This window comes from Salvelinus alpinus, chromosome 38 (genome assembly GCF_045679555.1).
Source record: "Salvelinus alpinus chromosome 38, SLU_Salpinus.1, whole genome shotgun sequence".
In the NCBI taxonomy this organism is placed as follows: Eukaryota; Metazoa; Chordata; class Actinopteri; order Salmoniformes; family Salmonidae; genus Salvelinus; species Salvelinus alpinus.
This window is the reverse complement of record NC_092123.1, coordinates 1,587,622-1,601,978: the sequence shown is the minus strand read 5'-3', so window position 1 is coordinate 1,601,978 and position 14,357 is coordinate 1,587,622. Positions and strand designations below refer to the sequence as shown.

At 41.0% G+C, this 14,357-nt stretch overlaps 1 protein-coding gene across 4 annotated transcripts in view; it reads left to right on the top strand.

Annotated features, from left to right (window-relative positions):
- LOC139566200 (ubiquitin carboxyl-terminal hydrolase 40-like) overlaps positions 1-14,267 on the top strand; it is a 39,720-nt gene extending 25,453 nt beyond the window's left edge. For all 4 annotated transcript variants that reach the window (XM_071387230.1, XM_071387229.1, XM_071387228.1 and 1 more), the window contains 13 exons: positions 8,908-8,961; positions 9,739-9,914; positions 10,049-10,085; positions 10,195-10,259; positions 11,365-11,439; positions 11,527-11,656; positions 11,743-11,822; positions 11,898-12,016; positions 12,099-12,164; positions 12,303-12,513; positions 12,618-12,713; positions 12,860-12,945; positions 13,095-14,267. In XM_071387230.1, coding sequence (XP_071243331.1) covers positions 8,908-8,961; positions 9,739-9,914; positions 10,049-10,085; positions 10,195-10,259; positions 11,365-11,439; positions 11,527-11,656; positions 11,743-11,822; positions 11,898-12,016; positions 12,099-12,164; positions 12,303-12,513; positions 12,618-12,713; positions 12,860-12,945; positions 13,095-13,218 — 1,319 coding nt within the window. In that variant the 3' untranslated portion in view covers positions 13,219-14,267. The remainder of the gene's footprint in view (positions 1-8,907; positions 8,962-9,738; positions 9,915-10,048; positions 10,086-10,194; positions 10,260-11,364; positions 11,440-11,526; positions 11,657-11,742; positions 11,823-11,897; positions 12,017-12,098; positions 12,165-12,302; positions 12,514-12,617; positions 12,714-12,859; positions 12,946-13,094) is intronic.
- The last annotated feature ends 90 nt before the right edge of the window (positions 14,268-14,357 follow it).

Sequence of the window (14,357 nt, the reverse complement as noted above, 5' to 3'; positions counted from 1 at the left end):
GCTATAGGTCAGATACTGTTACCACTCCTAATAGCAGCAGCTATAGGTCAGATACTGTTACCACTCCTAATAGCAGCAGCTATAGGTCAGATACTGTTATTATTACCACTCCTAATAGCAGCAGCTATAGGTCAGATACTGTTATTATTACCACTCCTAATAGCAGCAGCTAGCAGGTCAGATACTGTTATTATTACCACTCCTAATAGCAGCAGCTATAGGTCAGATACTGTTATTATTACCACTCCTAATAGCAGCAGCTATAGGTCAGATACTGTTATTATTACCACTCCTAATAGCAGCAGCTATAGGTCAGATACTGTTATTATTACCACTCCTAATAGCAGCAGCTATAGGTCAGATACTGTTATTATTACCACTCCTAATAGCAGCAGCTATTGGTCAAATACTGTTATTATTACCACTCCTAATAGCAGCAGCTATAGGTCAGATACTGTTATTATTACCACTCCTAATAGCAGCAGCTATAGGTCAGATACTGTTATTATTACCACTCCTAATAGCAGCAGCTAGCAGGTCAGATACTGTTATTATTACCACTCCTAATAGCAGCAGCTATATGTCAGATACTGTTATTATTACCACTCCTAATAGCAGCAGCTATAGGTCAGATACTGTTACCACTCCTAATAGCAGCAGCTATAGGTCAGATACTGTTATTATTACCACTCCTAACAGCAGCAGCTATAGGTCAGATACTGTTATTATTACCACTCCTAATAGCAGCAGCTATAGGTCAGATACTGTTATTATTACCACTCCTAATAGCAGCAGCTATAGGTCAGATACTGTTATTATTACCACTCCTAATAGCAGCAGCTATAGGTCAGATACTGTTATTATTACAACTCCTAATAGCAGCAGCTATAGGTCAGATACTGTTATTGTTACCACTCCTAATAGCAGCAGCTATAGGTCAGATACTGTTATTATTACCACTCCTAATAGCAGCAGCTATAGGTCAGATACTGTTATTATTACCACTCCTAATAGCAGCAGCTATAGGTCAAATACTGTTATTATTACAACTCCTAATAGCAGCAGCTATAGGTCAGATACTGTTATTATTACCACTCCTAATAGCAGCAGCTATAGGTCAAATACTGTTATTATTACCACTCCTAATAGCAGCAGCTATATGTCAGATACTGTTATTATTACCACTCCTAATAGCAGCAGCTATAGGTCAGATACTGTTATTATTACCACTCCTAATAGCAGCAGCTATAGGTCAAATACTGTTATTATTACCACTCCTAATAGCAACAGCTATATGTCAGATACTGTTATTATTACCACTCCTAATAGCAGCAGCTATATGTCAGATACTGTTATTATTACCACTCCTAATAGCAGCAGCTATATGTCAGATACTGTTATTATTACCACTCCTAATAGCAGCAGCTATAGGTCAGATACTGTTATTATTACCACTCCTAATAGCAGCAGCTAGCAGGTCAAATACTGTTATTATTACCACTCCTAATAGCAGCAGCTATAGGTCAGATACTGTTATTATTACAACTCCTAATAGCAGCAGCTATAGGTCAGATACTGTTATTATTACCACTCCTAATAGCAGCAGCTATAGGTCAGATACTGTTATTATTACCACTCCTAATAGCAGCAGCTATAGGTCAGATACTGTTACCACTCCTAATAGCAGCAGCTATAGGTCAGATACTGTTATTATTACCACTCCTAATAGCAGCAGCTATAGGTCAGATACTGTTACCACTCCTAATAGCAGCAGCTATAGGTCAGATACTGTTACCACTCCTAATAGCAGCAGCTATAGGTCAGATACTGTTATTATTACCACTCCTAATAGCAGCAGCTATAGGTCAGATACTGTTATTATTACCACTCCTAATAGCAGCAGCTATAGGTCAGATACTGTTATTGTTACCACTCCTAATAGCAGCAGCTAGCAGGTCAGATACTGTTATTATTACCACTCCTAATAGCAGCAGCTATAGGTCAGATACTGTTATTATTACCACTCCTAATAGCAGCAGCTATAGGTCAGATACTGTTACCACTCCTAATAGCAGCAGCTATAGGTCAGATACTGTTATTATTACCACTCCTAATAGCAGCAGCTATAGGTCAGATACTGTTATTATTACCACTCCTAATAGCAGCAGCTATAGGTCAGATACTGTTACCACTCCTAATAGCAGCAGCTATAGGTCAGATACTGTTATTATTACCACTCCTAATAGCAGCAGCTATAGGTCAGATACTGTTACCACTCCTAATAGCAGCAGCTATAGGTCAGATACTGTTATTATTACCACTCCTAATAGCAGCAGCTATAGGTCAGATACTGTTATTATTACCACTCCTAATAGCAGCAGCTATAGGTCAGATACTGTTATTATTACCACTCCTAATAGCAGCAGCTATAGGTCAAATACTGTTATTATTACCACTCCTAATAGCAGCAGCTATAGGTCAGATACTGTTATTATTACCACTCCTAATAGCAGCAGCTATAGGTCAAATACTGTTATTATTACCACTCCTAATAGCAGCAGCTATAGGTCAGATACTGTTATTATTACCAGTCCTAATAGCAGCAGCTAGCAGGTCAGATACTGTCATTATTACCACTCCTAATAGCAGCAGCTATAGGTCAGATACTGTTATTATTACCACTCCTAATAGCAGCAGCTATAGGTCAGATACTGTTATTATTACCACTCCTAATAGCAGCAGCTATAGGTCAAATACTGTTATTATTACCACTCCTAATAGCAGCAGCTATAGGTCAAATACTGTTATTATTACAACTCCTAATAGCAGCAGCTATAGGTCAGATACTGTTATTATTACAACTCCTAATAGCAGCAGCTATAGGTCAGATACTGTTATTGTTACCACTCCTAATAGCAGCAGCTATAGGTCAGATACTGTTACCACTCCTAATAGCAGCAGCTATAGGTCAGATACTGTTATTATTACCACTCCTAATAGCAGCAGCTATAGGTCAGATACTGTTATTATTACCACTCCTAATAGCAGCAGCTATAGGTCAGATACTGTTATTGTTACCACTCCTAATAGCAGCAGCTAGCAGGTCAGATACTGTTATTATTACCACTCCTAATAGCAGCAGCTATAGGTCAGATACTGTTATTATTACCACTCCTAATAGCAGCAGCTATAGGTCAGATACTGTTACCACTCCTAATAGCAGCAGCTATAGGTCAGATACTGTTATTATTACCACTCCTAATAGCAGCAGCTATAGGTCAGATACTGTTATTATTACCACTCCTAATAGCAGCAGCTATAGGTCAGATACTGTTACCACTCCTAATAGCAGCAGCTATAGGTCAGATACTGTTATTATTACCACTCCTAATAGCAGCAGCTATAGGTCAGATACTGTTACCACTCCTAATAGCAGCAGCTATAGGTCAGATACTGTTATTATTACCACTCCTAATAGCAGCAGCTATAGGTCAGATACTGTTATTATTACCACTCCTAATAGCAGCAGCTATAGGTCAGATACTGTTATTATTACCACTCCTAATAGCAGCAGCTATAGGTCAAATACTGTTATTATTACCACTCCTAATAGCAGCAGCTATAGGTCAAATACTGTTATTATTACCACTCCTAATAGCAGCAGCTATAGGTCAGATACTGTTATTATTACCAGTCCTAATAGCAGCAGCTAGCAGGTCAGATACTGTCATTATTACCACTCCTAATAGCAGCAGCTATAGGTCAGATACTGTTATTATTACCACTCCTAATAGCAGCAGCTATAGGTCAGATACTGTTATTATTACCACTCCTAATAGCAGCAGCTATAGGTCAAATACTGTTATTATTACCACTCCTAATAGCAGCAGCTATAGGTCAAATACTGTTATTATTACAACTCCTAATAGCAGCAGCTATAGGTCAGATACTGTTATTATTACAACTCCTAATAGCAGCAGCTATAGGTCAGATACTGTTATTGTTACCACTCCTAATAGCAGCAGCTATAGGTCAGATACTGTTATTATTACCACTCCTAATAGCAGCAGCTATAGGTCAGATACTGTTATTATTACCACTCCTAATAGCAGCAGCTATAGGTCAGATACTGTTATTATTACCACTCCTAATAGCAGCAGCTATAGGTCAGATACTGTTATTATTACCACTCCTAATAGCAGCAGCTATAGGTCAGATACTGTTATTATTACCACTCCTAATAGCAGCAGCTATAGGTCAGATACTGTTATTATTACCACTCCTAATAGCAGCAGCTATAGGTCAGATACTGTTATTATTACCACTCCTAATAGCAGCAGCTATAGGTCAGATACTGTTATTATTACCACTCCTAATAGCAGCAGCTATAGGTCAGATACTGTTATTATTACCACTCCTAATAGCAGCAGCTATAGGTCAGATACTGTTATTATTACCACTCCTAATAGCAGCAGCTATAGGTCAGATACTGTTATTATTACCACTCCTAATAGCAGCAGCTATAGGTCAGATACTGTTATTGTTACCAGTCCTAATAGCAGCAGCTAGCAGGTCAGATACTGTCATTATTACCACTCCTAATAGCAGCAGCTATAGGTCAGATACTGTTATTATTACCACTCCTAATAGCAGCAGCTATAGGTCAGATACTGTTATTATTACCACTCCTAATAGCAGCAGCTATAGGTCAAATACTGTTATTATTACCACTCCTAATAGCAGCAGCTATAGGTCAAATACTGTTATTATTACAACTCCTAATAGCAGCAGCTATAGGTCAGATACTGTTATTATTACAACTCCTAATAGCAGCAGCTATAGGTCAGATACTGTTATTGTTACCACTCCTAATAGCAGCAGCTATAGGTCAGATACTGTTACCACTCCTAATAGCAGCAGCTATAGGTCAGATACTGTTACCACTCCTAATAGCAGCAGCTATAGGTCAGATACTGTTATTATTACCACTCCTAATAGCAGCAGCTATAGGTCAGATACTGTTATTATTACCACTCCTAATAGCAGCAGCTATAGGTCAGATACTGTTATTGTTACCACTCCTAATAGCAGCAGCTAGCAGGTCAGATACTGTTATTATTACCACTCCTAATAGCAGCAGCTATAGGTCAGATACTGTTATTATTACCACTCCTAATAGCAGCAGCTATAGGTCAGATACTGTTACCACTCCTAATAGCAGCAGCTATAGGTCAGATACTGTTATTATTACCACTCCTAATAGCAGCAGCTATAGGTCAGATACTGTTATTATTACCACTCCTAATAGCAGCAGCTATAGGTCAGATACTGTTACCACTCCTAATAGCAGCAGCTATAGGTCAGATACTGTTATTATTACCACTCCTAATAGCAGCAGCTATAGGTCAGATACTGTTACCACTCCTAATAGCAGCAGCTATAGGTCAGATACTGTTATTATTACCACTCCTAATAGCAGCAGCTATAGGTCAGATACTGTTATTATTACCACTCCTAATAGCAGCAGCTATAGGTCAGATACTGTTATTATTACCACTCCTAATAGCAGCAGCTATAGGTCAAATACTGTTATTATTACCACTCCTAATAGCAGCAGCTATAGGTCAAATACTGTTATTATTACCACTCCTAATAGCAGCAGCTATAGGTCAGATACTGTTATTATTACCAGTCCTAATAGCAGCAGCTAGCAGGTCAGATACTGTCATTATTACCACTCCTAATAGCAGCAGCTATAGGTCAGATACTGTTATTATTACCACTCCTAATAGCAGCAGCTATAGGTCAGATACTGTTATTATTACCACTCCTAATAGCAGCAGCTATAGGTCAAATACTGTTATTATTACCACTCCTAATAGCAGCAGCTATAGGTCAAATACTGTTATTATTACAACTCCTAATAGCAGCAGCTATAGGTCAGATACTGTTATTATTACAACTCCTAATAGCAGCAGCTATAGGTCAGATACTGTTATTGTTACCACTCCTAATAGCAGCAGCTATAGGTCAGATACTGTTATTATTACCACTCCTAATAGCAGCAGCTATAGGTCAGATACTGTTATTATTACCACTCCTAATAGCAGCAGCTATAGGTCAGATACTGTTATTATTACCACTCCTAATAGCAGCAGCTATAGGTCAGATACTGTTATTATTACCACTCCTAATAGCAGCAGCTATAGGTCAGATACTGTTATTATTACCACTCCTAATAGCAGCAGCTATAGGTCAGATACTGTTATTATTACCACTCCTAATAGCAGCAGCTATAGGTCAGATACTGTTATTATTACCACTCCTAATAGCAGCAGCTATAGGTCAGATACTGTTATTATTACCACTCCTAATAGCAGCAGCTATAGGTCAGATACTGTTATTATTACCACTCCTAATAGCAGCAGCTATAGGTCAGATACTGTTATTATTACCACTCCTAATAGCAGCAGCTATAGGTCAGATACTGTTATTATTACCACTCCTAATAGCAGCAGCTATAGGTCAGATACTGTTATTGTTACCACTCCTAATAGCAGCAGCTAGCAGGTCAGATACTGTTATTGTTACCACTCCTAATAGCAGCAGCTAGCAGGTCAGATACTGTTATTATTACCACTCCTAATAGCAGCAGCTATAGGTCAGATACTGTTATTATTACCACTCCTAATAGCAGCAGCTATAGGTCAGATACTGTTATTATTACCACTCCTAATAGCAGCAGCTAGCAGGTCAGATACTGTTATTATTACCACTCCTAATAGCAGCAGCTATAGGTCAGATACTGTTATTATTACCACTCCTAATAGCAGCAGCTATAGGTCAGATACTGTTATTATTACCACTCATAATAGCAGCAGCTATAGGTCAGATACTGTTATTATTACCACTCCTAATAGCAGCAGCTATAGGTCAGATACTGTTATTATTACCACTCCTAATAGCAGCAGCTAGCAGGTCAGATACTGTTATTATTACCACTCCTAATAGCAGCAGCTAGCAGGTCAGATACTGTTATTATTACCACTCCTAATAGCAGCAGCTAGCAGGTCAGATACTGTTATTATTACCACTCCTAATAGCAGCAGCTATAGGTCAGATACTGTTATTATTACCACTCCTAATAGCAGCAGCTATAGGTCAGATACTGTTATTATTACCACTCCTAATAGCAGCAGCTATAGGTCAGATACTGTTATTATTACCACTCCTAATAGCAGCAGCTATAGGTCAAATACTGTTATTATTACCACTCCTAATAGCAGCAGCTATAGGTCAGATACTGTTATTATTACCACTCCTAATAGCAGCAGCTATAGGTCAGATACTGTTATTATTACCACTCATAATAGCAGCAGCTATAGGTCAGATACTGTTATTATTACCACTCCTAATAGCAGCAGCTATAGGTCAGATACTGTTATTATTACCACTCCTAATAGCAGCAGCTCTAGGTCAGATACTGTTATTATTACCACTCCTAATAGCAGCAGCTATAGGTCAGATACTGTTACCACTCCTAATAGCAGCAGCTATAGGTCAAATACTGTTATTATTACCACTCCTAATAGCAGCAGCTATAGGTCAGATACTGTTATTATTACCACTCCTAATAGCAGCAGCTATAGGTCAGATACTGTTATTATTACCACTCCTAATAGCAGCAGCTATAGGTCAGATACTGTTACCTCTCCTAATAGCAGCAGCTATAGGTCAAATACTGTTATTATTACCACTCCTAATAGCAGCAGCTATAGGTCAGATACTGTTATTATTACCACTCCTAATAGCAGCAGCTATAGGTCAAATACTGTTATTATTACCACTCCTAATAGCAGCAGCTATAGGTCAGATACTGTTATTATTACCACTCCTAATAGCAGCAGCTATAGGTCAGATACTGTTATTATTACCACTCCTAATAGCAGCAGCTATAGGTCAGATACTGTTATTATTACCACTCCTAATAGCAGCAGCTAGCAGGTCAGATACTGTTATTATTACCACTCCTAATAGCAGCAGCTATAGGTCAGATACTGTTATTATTACAACTCCTAATAGCAGTAGCTATAGGTCAGATACTGTTATTATTACCACTCCTAATAGCAGCAGCTATAGGTCAAATACTGTTATTATTACCACTCCTAATAGCAGCAGCTATAGGTCAGATACTGTTATTATTACCACTCCTAATAGCAGCAGCTATAGGTCAGATACTGTTATTATTACCACTCCTAATAGCAGCAGCTATAGGTCAGATACTGTTATTATTACCACTCCTAATAGCAGCAGCTAGCAGGTCAGATACTGTTATTATTACCACTACTAATAGCAGCAGCTATAGGTCAAATACTGTTATTATTACCACTCCTAATAGCAGCAGCTATAGGTCAGATACTGTTATTATTACCACTCCTAATAGCAGCAGCTATAGGTCAGATACTGTTATTATTACCACTCCTAATAGCAGCAGCTATAGGTCAGATACTGTTATTATTACCACTCCTAATAGCAGCAGCTATAGGTCAGATACTGTTATTATTACCACTCCTAATAGCAGCAGCTATAGGTCAGGTACTGTTACCACTCCTAATAGCAGCAGCTATAGGTCAGATACTGTTATTATTACCACTCCTAATAGCAGCAGCTATAGGTCAGATACTGTTATTATTACCACTCCTAATAGCAGCAGCTATAGGTCAGATATTGTTATTGTTACCACTCCTAATAGCAGCAGCTATAGGTCAGATACTGTTATTATTACCACTCCTAATAGCAGCAGCTATAGGTCAGGTACTGTTACTGTTACCACTCCTAATACAGCCAGTATTGTTATGGTAGATATGTGTTTGTTGCCTCTTCACTAGTGTGTGTATCTCTGTCCAGGTGTGGCATGCTGTCTGAGGCAGGTGGACCGTACAGGGAAACTCCTGCCCCCAGGTACTGTAACGTCCAATGACACTCACACATAAACACATGCAACTCTTACTTCGTCCTAATTGTATGTATGTATTGATGCAGGGCTCGACATACAGGGCTGCCTGCTGGCCCGGGGAGGTTTTGGAAGCCCTCCAGGCCAGTCAAACCACCACGTCAATGGCCCCCCAAAATAATATTGTAATAATTATATTTTCAATCTAGGTTATATGTGTAATTGTTGAAAAAAACGACAAATTCCCAAAGCTGTTAGTTCGTTATGTAGATTATCACACGCTCACTGACTAGTTAATCTGTCGGGCAGCAAGAGTGAGCAGCTTGCCACTGGTTGTTGTGTGGAGCTGCACACAGAAGAAGGACAGTAGTAGGGTTGTTGATAGGGTATGAAGGAAATATGTTTCAACTTAGCATTTACTGGTAGATATTATAAGGCAACAATGGGTATGAAACACAGGTATTTAAGATGTTTGGCCCAAGTCTTGGTTAAATCTTTGCAATGCACAGTTTTGTCATCATCATGCTCTGAAAGTTTCTCAAGGCTTTCCATAACCTTCCCAGTTAAATGTTGACTACACAGGAGGCCTACCTGGCACAATTCTTTCAAGAAGATTTGTATAAATATGGTGGGCATTTGTTATGCAGTAGCTTTCAGTTGGCAATGGCCCGGTGTGCCACTGGCAATTTACATGAATGTATTTACATGAATGTCAAGACCTGTGTGTGTGTGTGTGTGTGTGTGTGTGTGTGTGTGTGTGTGTGTGTGTGTGTGGCCTCCCACAGTGTGTGAGGAGCTGAGTGTTCGTGACGCTGGGGTTAGGCTGATGACCTCCCTGTCCCTCTGTCCTGGAACGGCCCCCAAAGACACACAGCTGTTCCTGTACTTCAGTGTGGGGACAGCACCCTCCTCTGGCTTGGAGGGGGAAATCATTGTAGAGCGGTCCAACACAGTTAAACAGGTGGGAAATGACTGCGTATCGTTTGGCCTGCTGGTCGGTCTATCTGCTTGCCTGCCTGTGTCTGTCTCTCTGTCAGACAGTGTATCTGCTTCTCTGCTAATGAGTGCTAATCCTATCCATACATCCTATTGTAGTGTCTCAAGAAAATGTTGGAGTCAGCAAGACTTGAAGGTAAAACTATTGGATTATAGAGTGTGTCCCTTCTCCCTTGTGTGTGCATTTGTGTTAATGGTGTCGAGTTAATGGTGTCGGGTTAATGGTGTGTGTGTTGTGTGTACAGGGGACGGTTGGCATCTAAGGAGGCTGGACTGGTGTGAGGAGGTGGGAGAGGCTTTGATGGACGAGGTCAGTAACCAGAATTATAAAACTGGTTGTTTGGATGATGATTGGTTGATACAGGGAGTTGTTCACGACAATCACCCGGGTAATGCCTGTTAAGTTTAATTTGAATGATCAATGCTCCTTCAGCGTCCCACAGCCCAGCCAGGCAATTAATAAACTTGATCTCCCCTGGGGAAAAAATGTGTCTCAACAGTTGAGGTTTGTCTAAGCCTTGTTGCCTGCCTTTCCGACCTGTGCAACAACGTTGCAGTTTTTTTTGTTTCCGATCTCCACCGTGCCATAGAGAATGATCGTGTCCAGAGGAGACTCATTATAATGGATATATCCAAAGAAATGGCAATAGAAATAAAGGTAAAACAAACAGAAATGCGCATAGTTTGCTGTCAGTTCAGCTGCTTGACATGATTGTGTGTTCGCTTTAGTTGGCAAAGGAGAAGAAGAATAGCAAGAAGAAGCCTTGCATAGCAAAAAGTGTTTTGCTTAGAACGGACGACCAACCCGCTTGGTTGACAACTTCAGAATCTCAGAACTAACGACTGGCTTTTGCCCGGACTATATCGTCTGGTGGAAGGATGAAATAAAACAAATGTACTCATTAAAACATATATATTTTTTATGAAAACAGGTTGTTCATCTTAAAAATAAAAAGAATAAAGGTTTTTAAATGTTACCTTTATTTAACTAGGCAAGTCAGTTAAGAACAAATTCTTATTTTCAATGACAGCCTAGGAACAGTGGGTTAACTGCCTTGTTCATGGGCAGAACGACAGATTTGTACCTTGTCAGCTCGGGGATTCGAAACTTGCAACCTTTCGGTTACTAGTCCAACGATCTAACTCCTAGGCTACCCTGCCGCCCCATATGTCGGCAATTGTTTTGTTAAAGCAATAAGGGCCCTCGAACCCGGGGATTATCGTGAATAACACCCTCCTAAGTGCTGTTTCCTCCGACCTCCGCGTCAGGCTTAAGAACAGGCCATAGTCGGGTGTTATTCTCACGATAATCCCTGGGTCCTAATAAATTATTGCTTCTGCGAAATCAGGAAGTGGGATACATTTTCCGCTCTCTTTTTCACTCACTGCCACAATCTCTCTCATTTCTTCCCCAGGAGGCGTCTCTCTCAGGGCTGAAGATGAGTCACGGAGACGCTCTGGTGATTACTGAGGGACGACTTCCTCCCAAGGTACACTCAACTTCCTGTTCTCTTACAACCCCATTTACTCTCTGCAGACACGTATTCCCTCTCTCACGTCCCCCCTCTCTCTCTCAGGGTTTTCTGAAGCTGTCAGTCTGGCTGTATGTGGAGCCGAGTGCCTACCCCGTTGTCTCCATGGAGACAGAGGTCAACGGCATGGCCGCGGTGTCCACGGAGGGTCAGAGGTTGGAGGTCATGACTGCAGGTGAGACACACACACACACACACAGTATGAAACTAGGTATGAAGGTATGCAACCAAGTCCACTGGTTAAAATGTGTGTGTGTTTAGTGGGAGCTGAGGTGGAGCTGAGGACTGTGGGACAGGTGGAGCTCTCAGAGGAGGCTACACTGGAAGAGCTGAAGACTCAGGTAGTGTGTGTGTTGATACTGCTCCTTCTAGCGTGTGTATGTCCATGCTGTGTGTGTTAATAGTCTGTGTGTTAGGTGCTGACCCTGCCGGCGCTGCAGTATGTATGTGTGCCCACTCCTGCGTTTCTGCGTGTGTGGCAGCTGGAGGGACAGAGACTAACCCGTATCCTCAGAGGACAACAACACACACTCAGGTACACACACACTCCTCCCTCTCACTTCTGTCCATCTCCTCTCGTCCCTTTCTTTCTCTCAACAACATGTATCTGTTCACAGGAAGTTGAAGTTGAGCAGTGGGGTGGAGTTTTGTGTGCAGCAGCTACTGAGAGAAGAGGATCTTGGGTAAGCCTGGGGTTATTCTACTCTCATTGGTCAGTTAAGCAGATACCGTAAGCATGATTTCTGGATCTGTTGTTATCCCTCCCTCGCTCTTTTCTTCCTCTCCCTCCATCTTATTGCCCCATTTCCCCCCTCCCCCAGTCCTAAGGAGGTGTTGCTGCGTGTCCAGATGGGGGTGCCAGGGGAGAGGGGTTACTACCCTCCAGAGGAACTGGTCTGGGATGCTTCTCGAGACCCTTCCCCCAGATCGCTACGCTCTGCCCTGGCCTCAACATACGGCCTCTCTCCTGACTCCCTGCTACTGGCCAAGCACCAGCCACACACACACACCTGGGAGACTTTCTCCAACTGGGTAAGAGATGTGGAGGGAGGGAGGAAGCCTGATGTTTTGTTGTCACTCTCTTGTGGTTTATTTTATGACTCTTCCTGGCGCTTGTTGATGATGCGTGCACACAGAGCCAGCAGGTGTCCAAACGTAAGAAGAAGAAAAAGGCAGAGTCTCTGCTTGGAGCGCCTTTCCACCTTAAAGACGGTGACATCATCGGTGTCAAGGTAACAAATGCACCTCTGTGGTTCAATGTATTGGTTGCTTTCCAGCCTGCTCTGCTTTAATTGGACAGAACTTGCTTATTGAATGTGACATGGTTTTCTGATTGGATAATACGTCGACAGTAACATGGTGTTTTCTGATTGGACAGAACCTGTTGATTGACAATAACCGGGACTTTAGCACCCAACAGGATGAGCAGAGGTTAAGGGAAGAGAAGGAGCAACGCAGGAAAGGGTGGGGCTTCTTAAAAGATGCAATGAGACTCAGGTCACAGTGTATGACATTAGCTTTACAAGAAAGTGTATTTATAGTTAAAGTTAATATAAATACAAAAGTAAATGTATACATTTTACATTGATACTATTTCCTCTTTACTCCTGTAGAGGGCAGGGTGCGGGGGCTGAAGTTGAGACCAACCGAGGGGTGGGACCAGAGAAGAAGATGGAGCCAATCAAGGCCAGAAAGCCAGAGGTGGCCCTGTCAATCAACGTGGGGGTGTTCAGATAGCCTCGCCTTACACACACACAAACAAACACATACAGTACACATGCGCACATACAGACTTTCTCACCATGGCATCGCTCAACATAATGAAAAATCTTCTGGACATCTGTTTATACGCCAAACAGCATGACCCCTCCATACATCTGCTATCTACTGCTTGTGTAGGTCTGGTGGTGGGATGACTTACTGGTTCGCTATACAGACCTCTATTTACTCAATGTTACAAGCTGCAGTCTCTGACTGTCAATACCTCTGGATCCCTTCTCCCCTCTACATGAGATCCAATAGGAACCAGTATTTCTACATGAGATCCAATAGGAACCAGTATTTCCACTCATAGTACTGGGTGTATTACATATATATTGGTATGTATTTACAGTATCTGCTGACTAGTTTGCAATGGTACACACCACAGAGGTGTAGATATGTACCAGTAGATTATAGATAATATATACACCTATATTTCTAATAAGAGTTAGTGGGTTTATATCCATGCCTTAACATGGACGAGCCACAATTCAGCTCAGTCCAGAATAGTCCCCCCTACCTCATTTCTCTACCTCTGTTGCGCCCTCTCTCGCTCTACCTTTCTTTCCATCCTAACTTCATCTTCGCTTAGTGGTCTCACCCTCTCGCCATTTTCCTTACATGGGAAAGAGTCCAAGTGTTTTCTCTGTATCCCATCATGCCTCTCTACCAGAGTTGATCACATTAATCATACGATAATTATGTTTGTTTCATGTGCATGCAGTGGGTGTGTGTGGACGGACTTCAGGGAGTTAAAATAATTAATGGATCATTTGACTAATATGTCATACATAACTTTTAGAAATGACGGTTCGACAATGAATACGAGCGACTTTGTTTTGGATTATGAGATTATTTGATTTCTTAACTAATCTGATGTTTTTAATTTTGCATTTGCTGTAAGAATAACTTAAGTTAGTTTTGAGTACTGTATGACTTCTACTTGTGGTGTGGGTCAGTGCCAAGAAGCAAGGTTTGACAGATGTGTTTTGGATTAAATACAGAATAAAACGGATCAAGATGCATGTTTGCAAATCTTGTTTTATTTATTTTGGAGTCATGATGCATGTTTACAGACCTTTATCATTTGCATATTCTCTGTTGCAACCACGAAT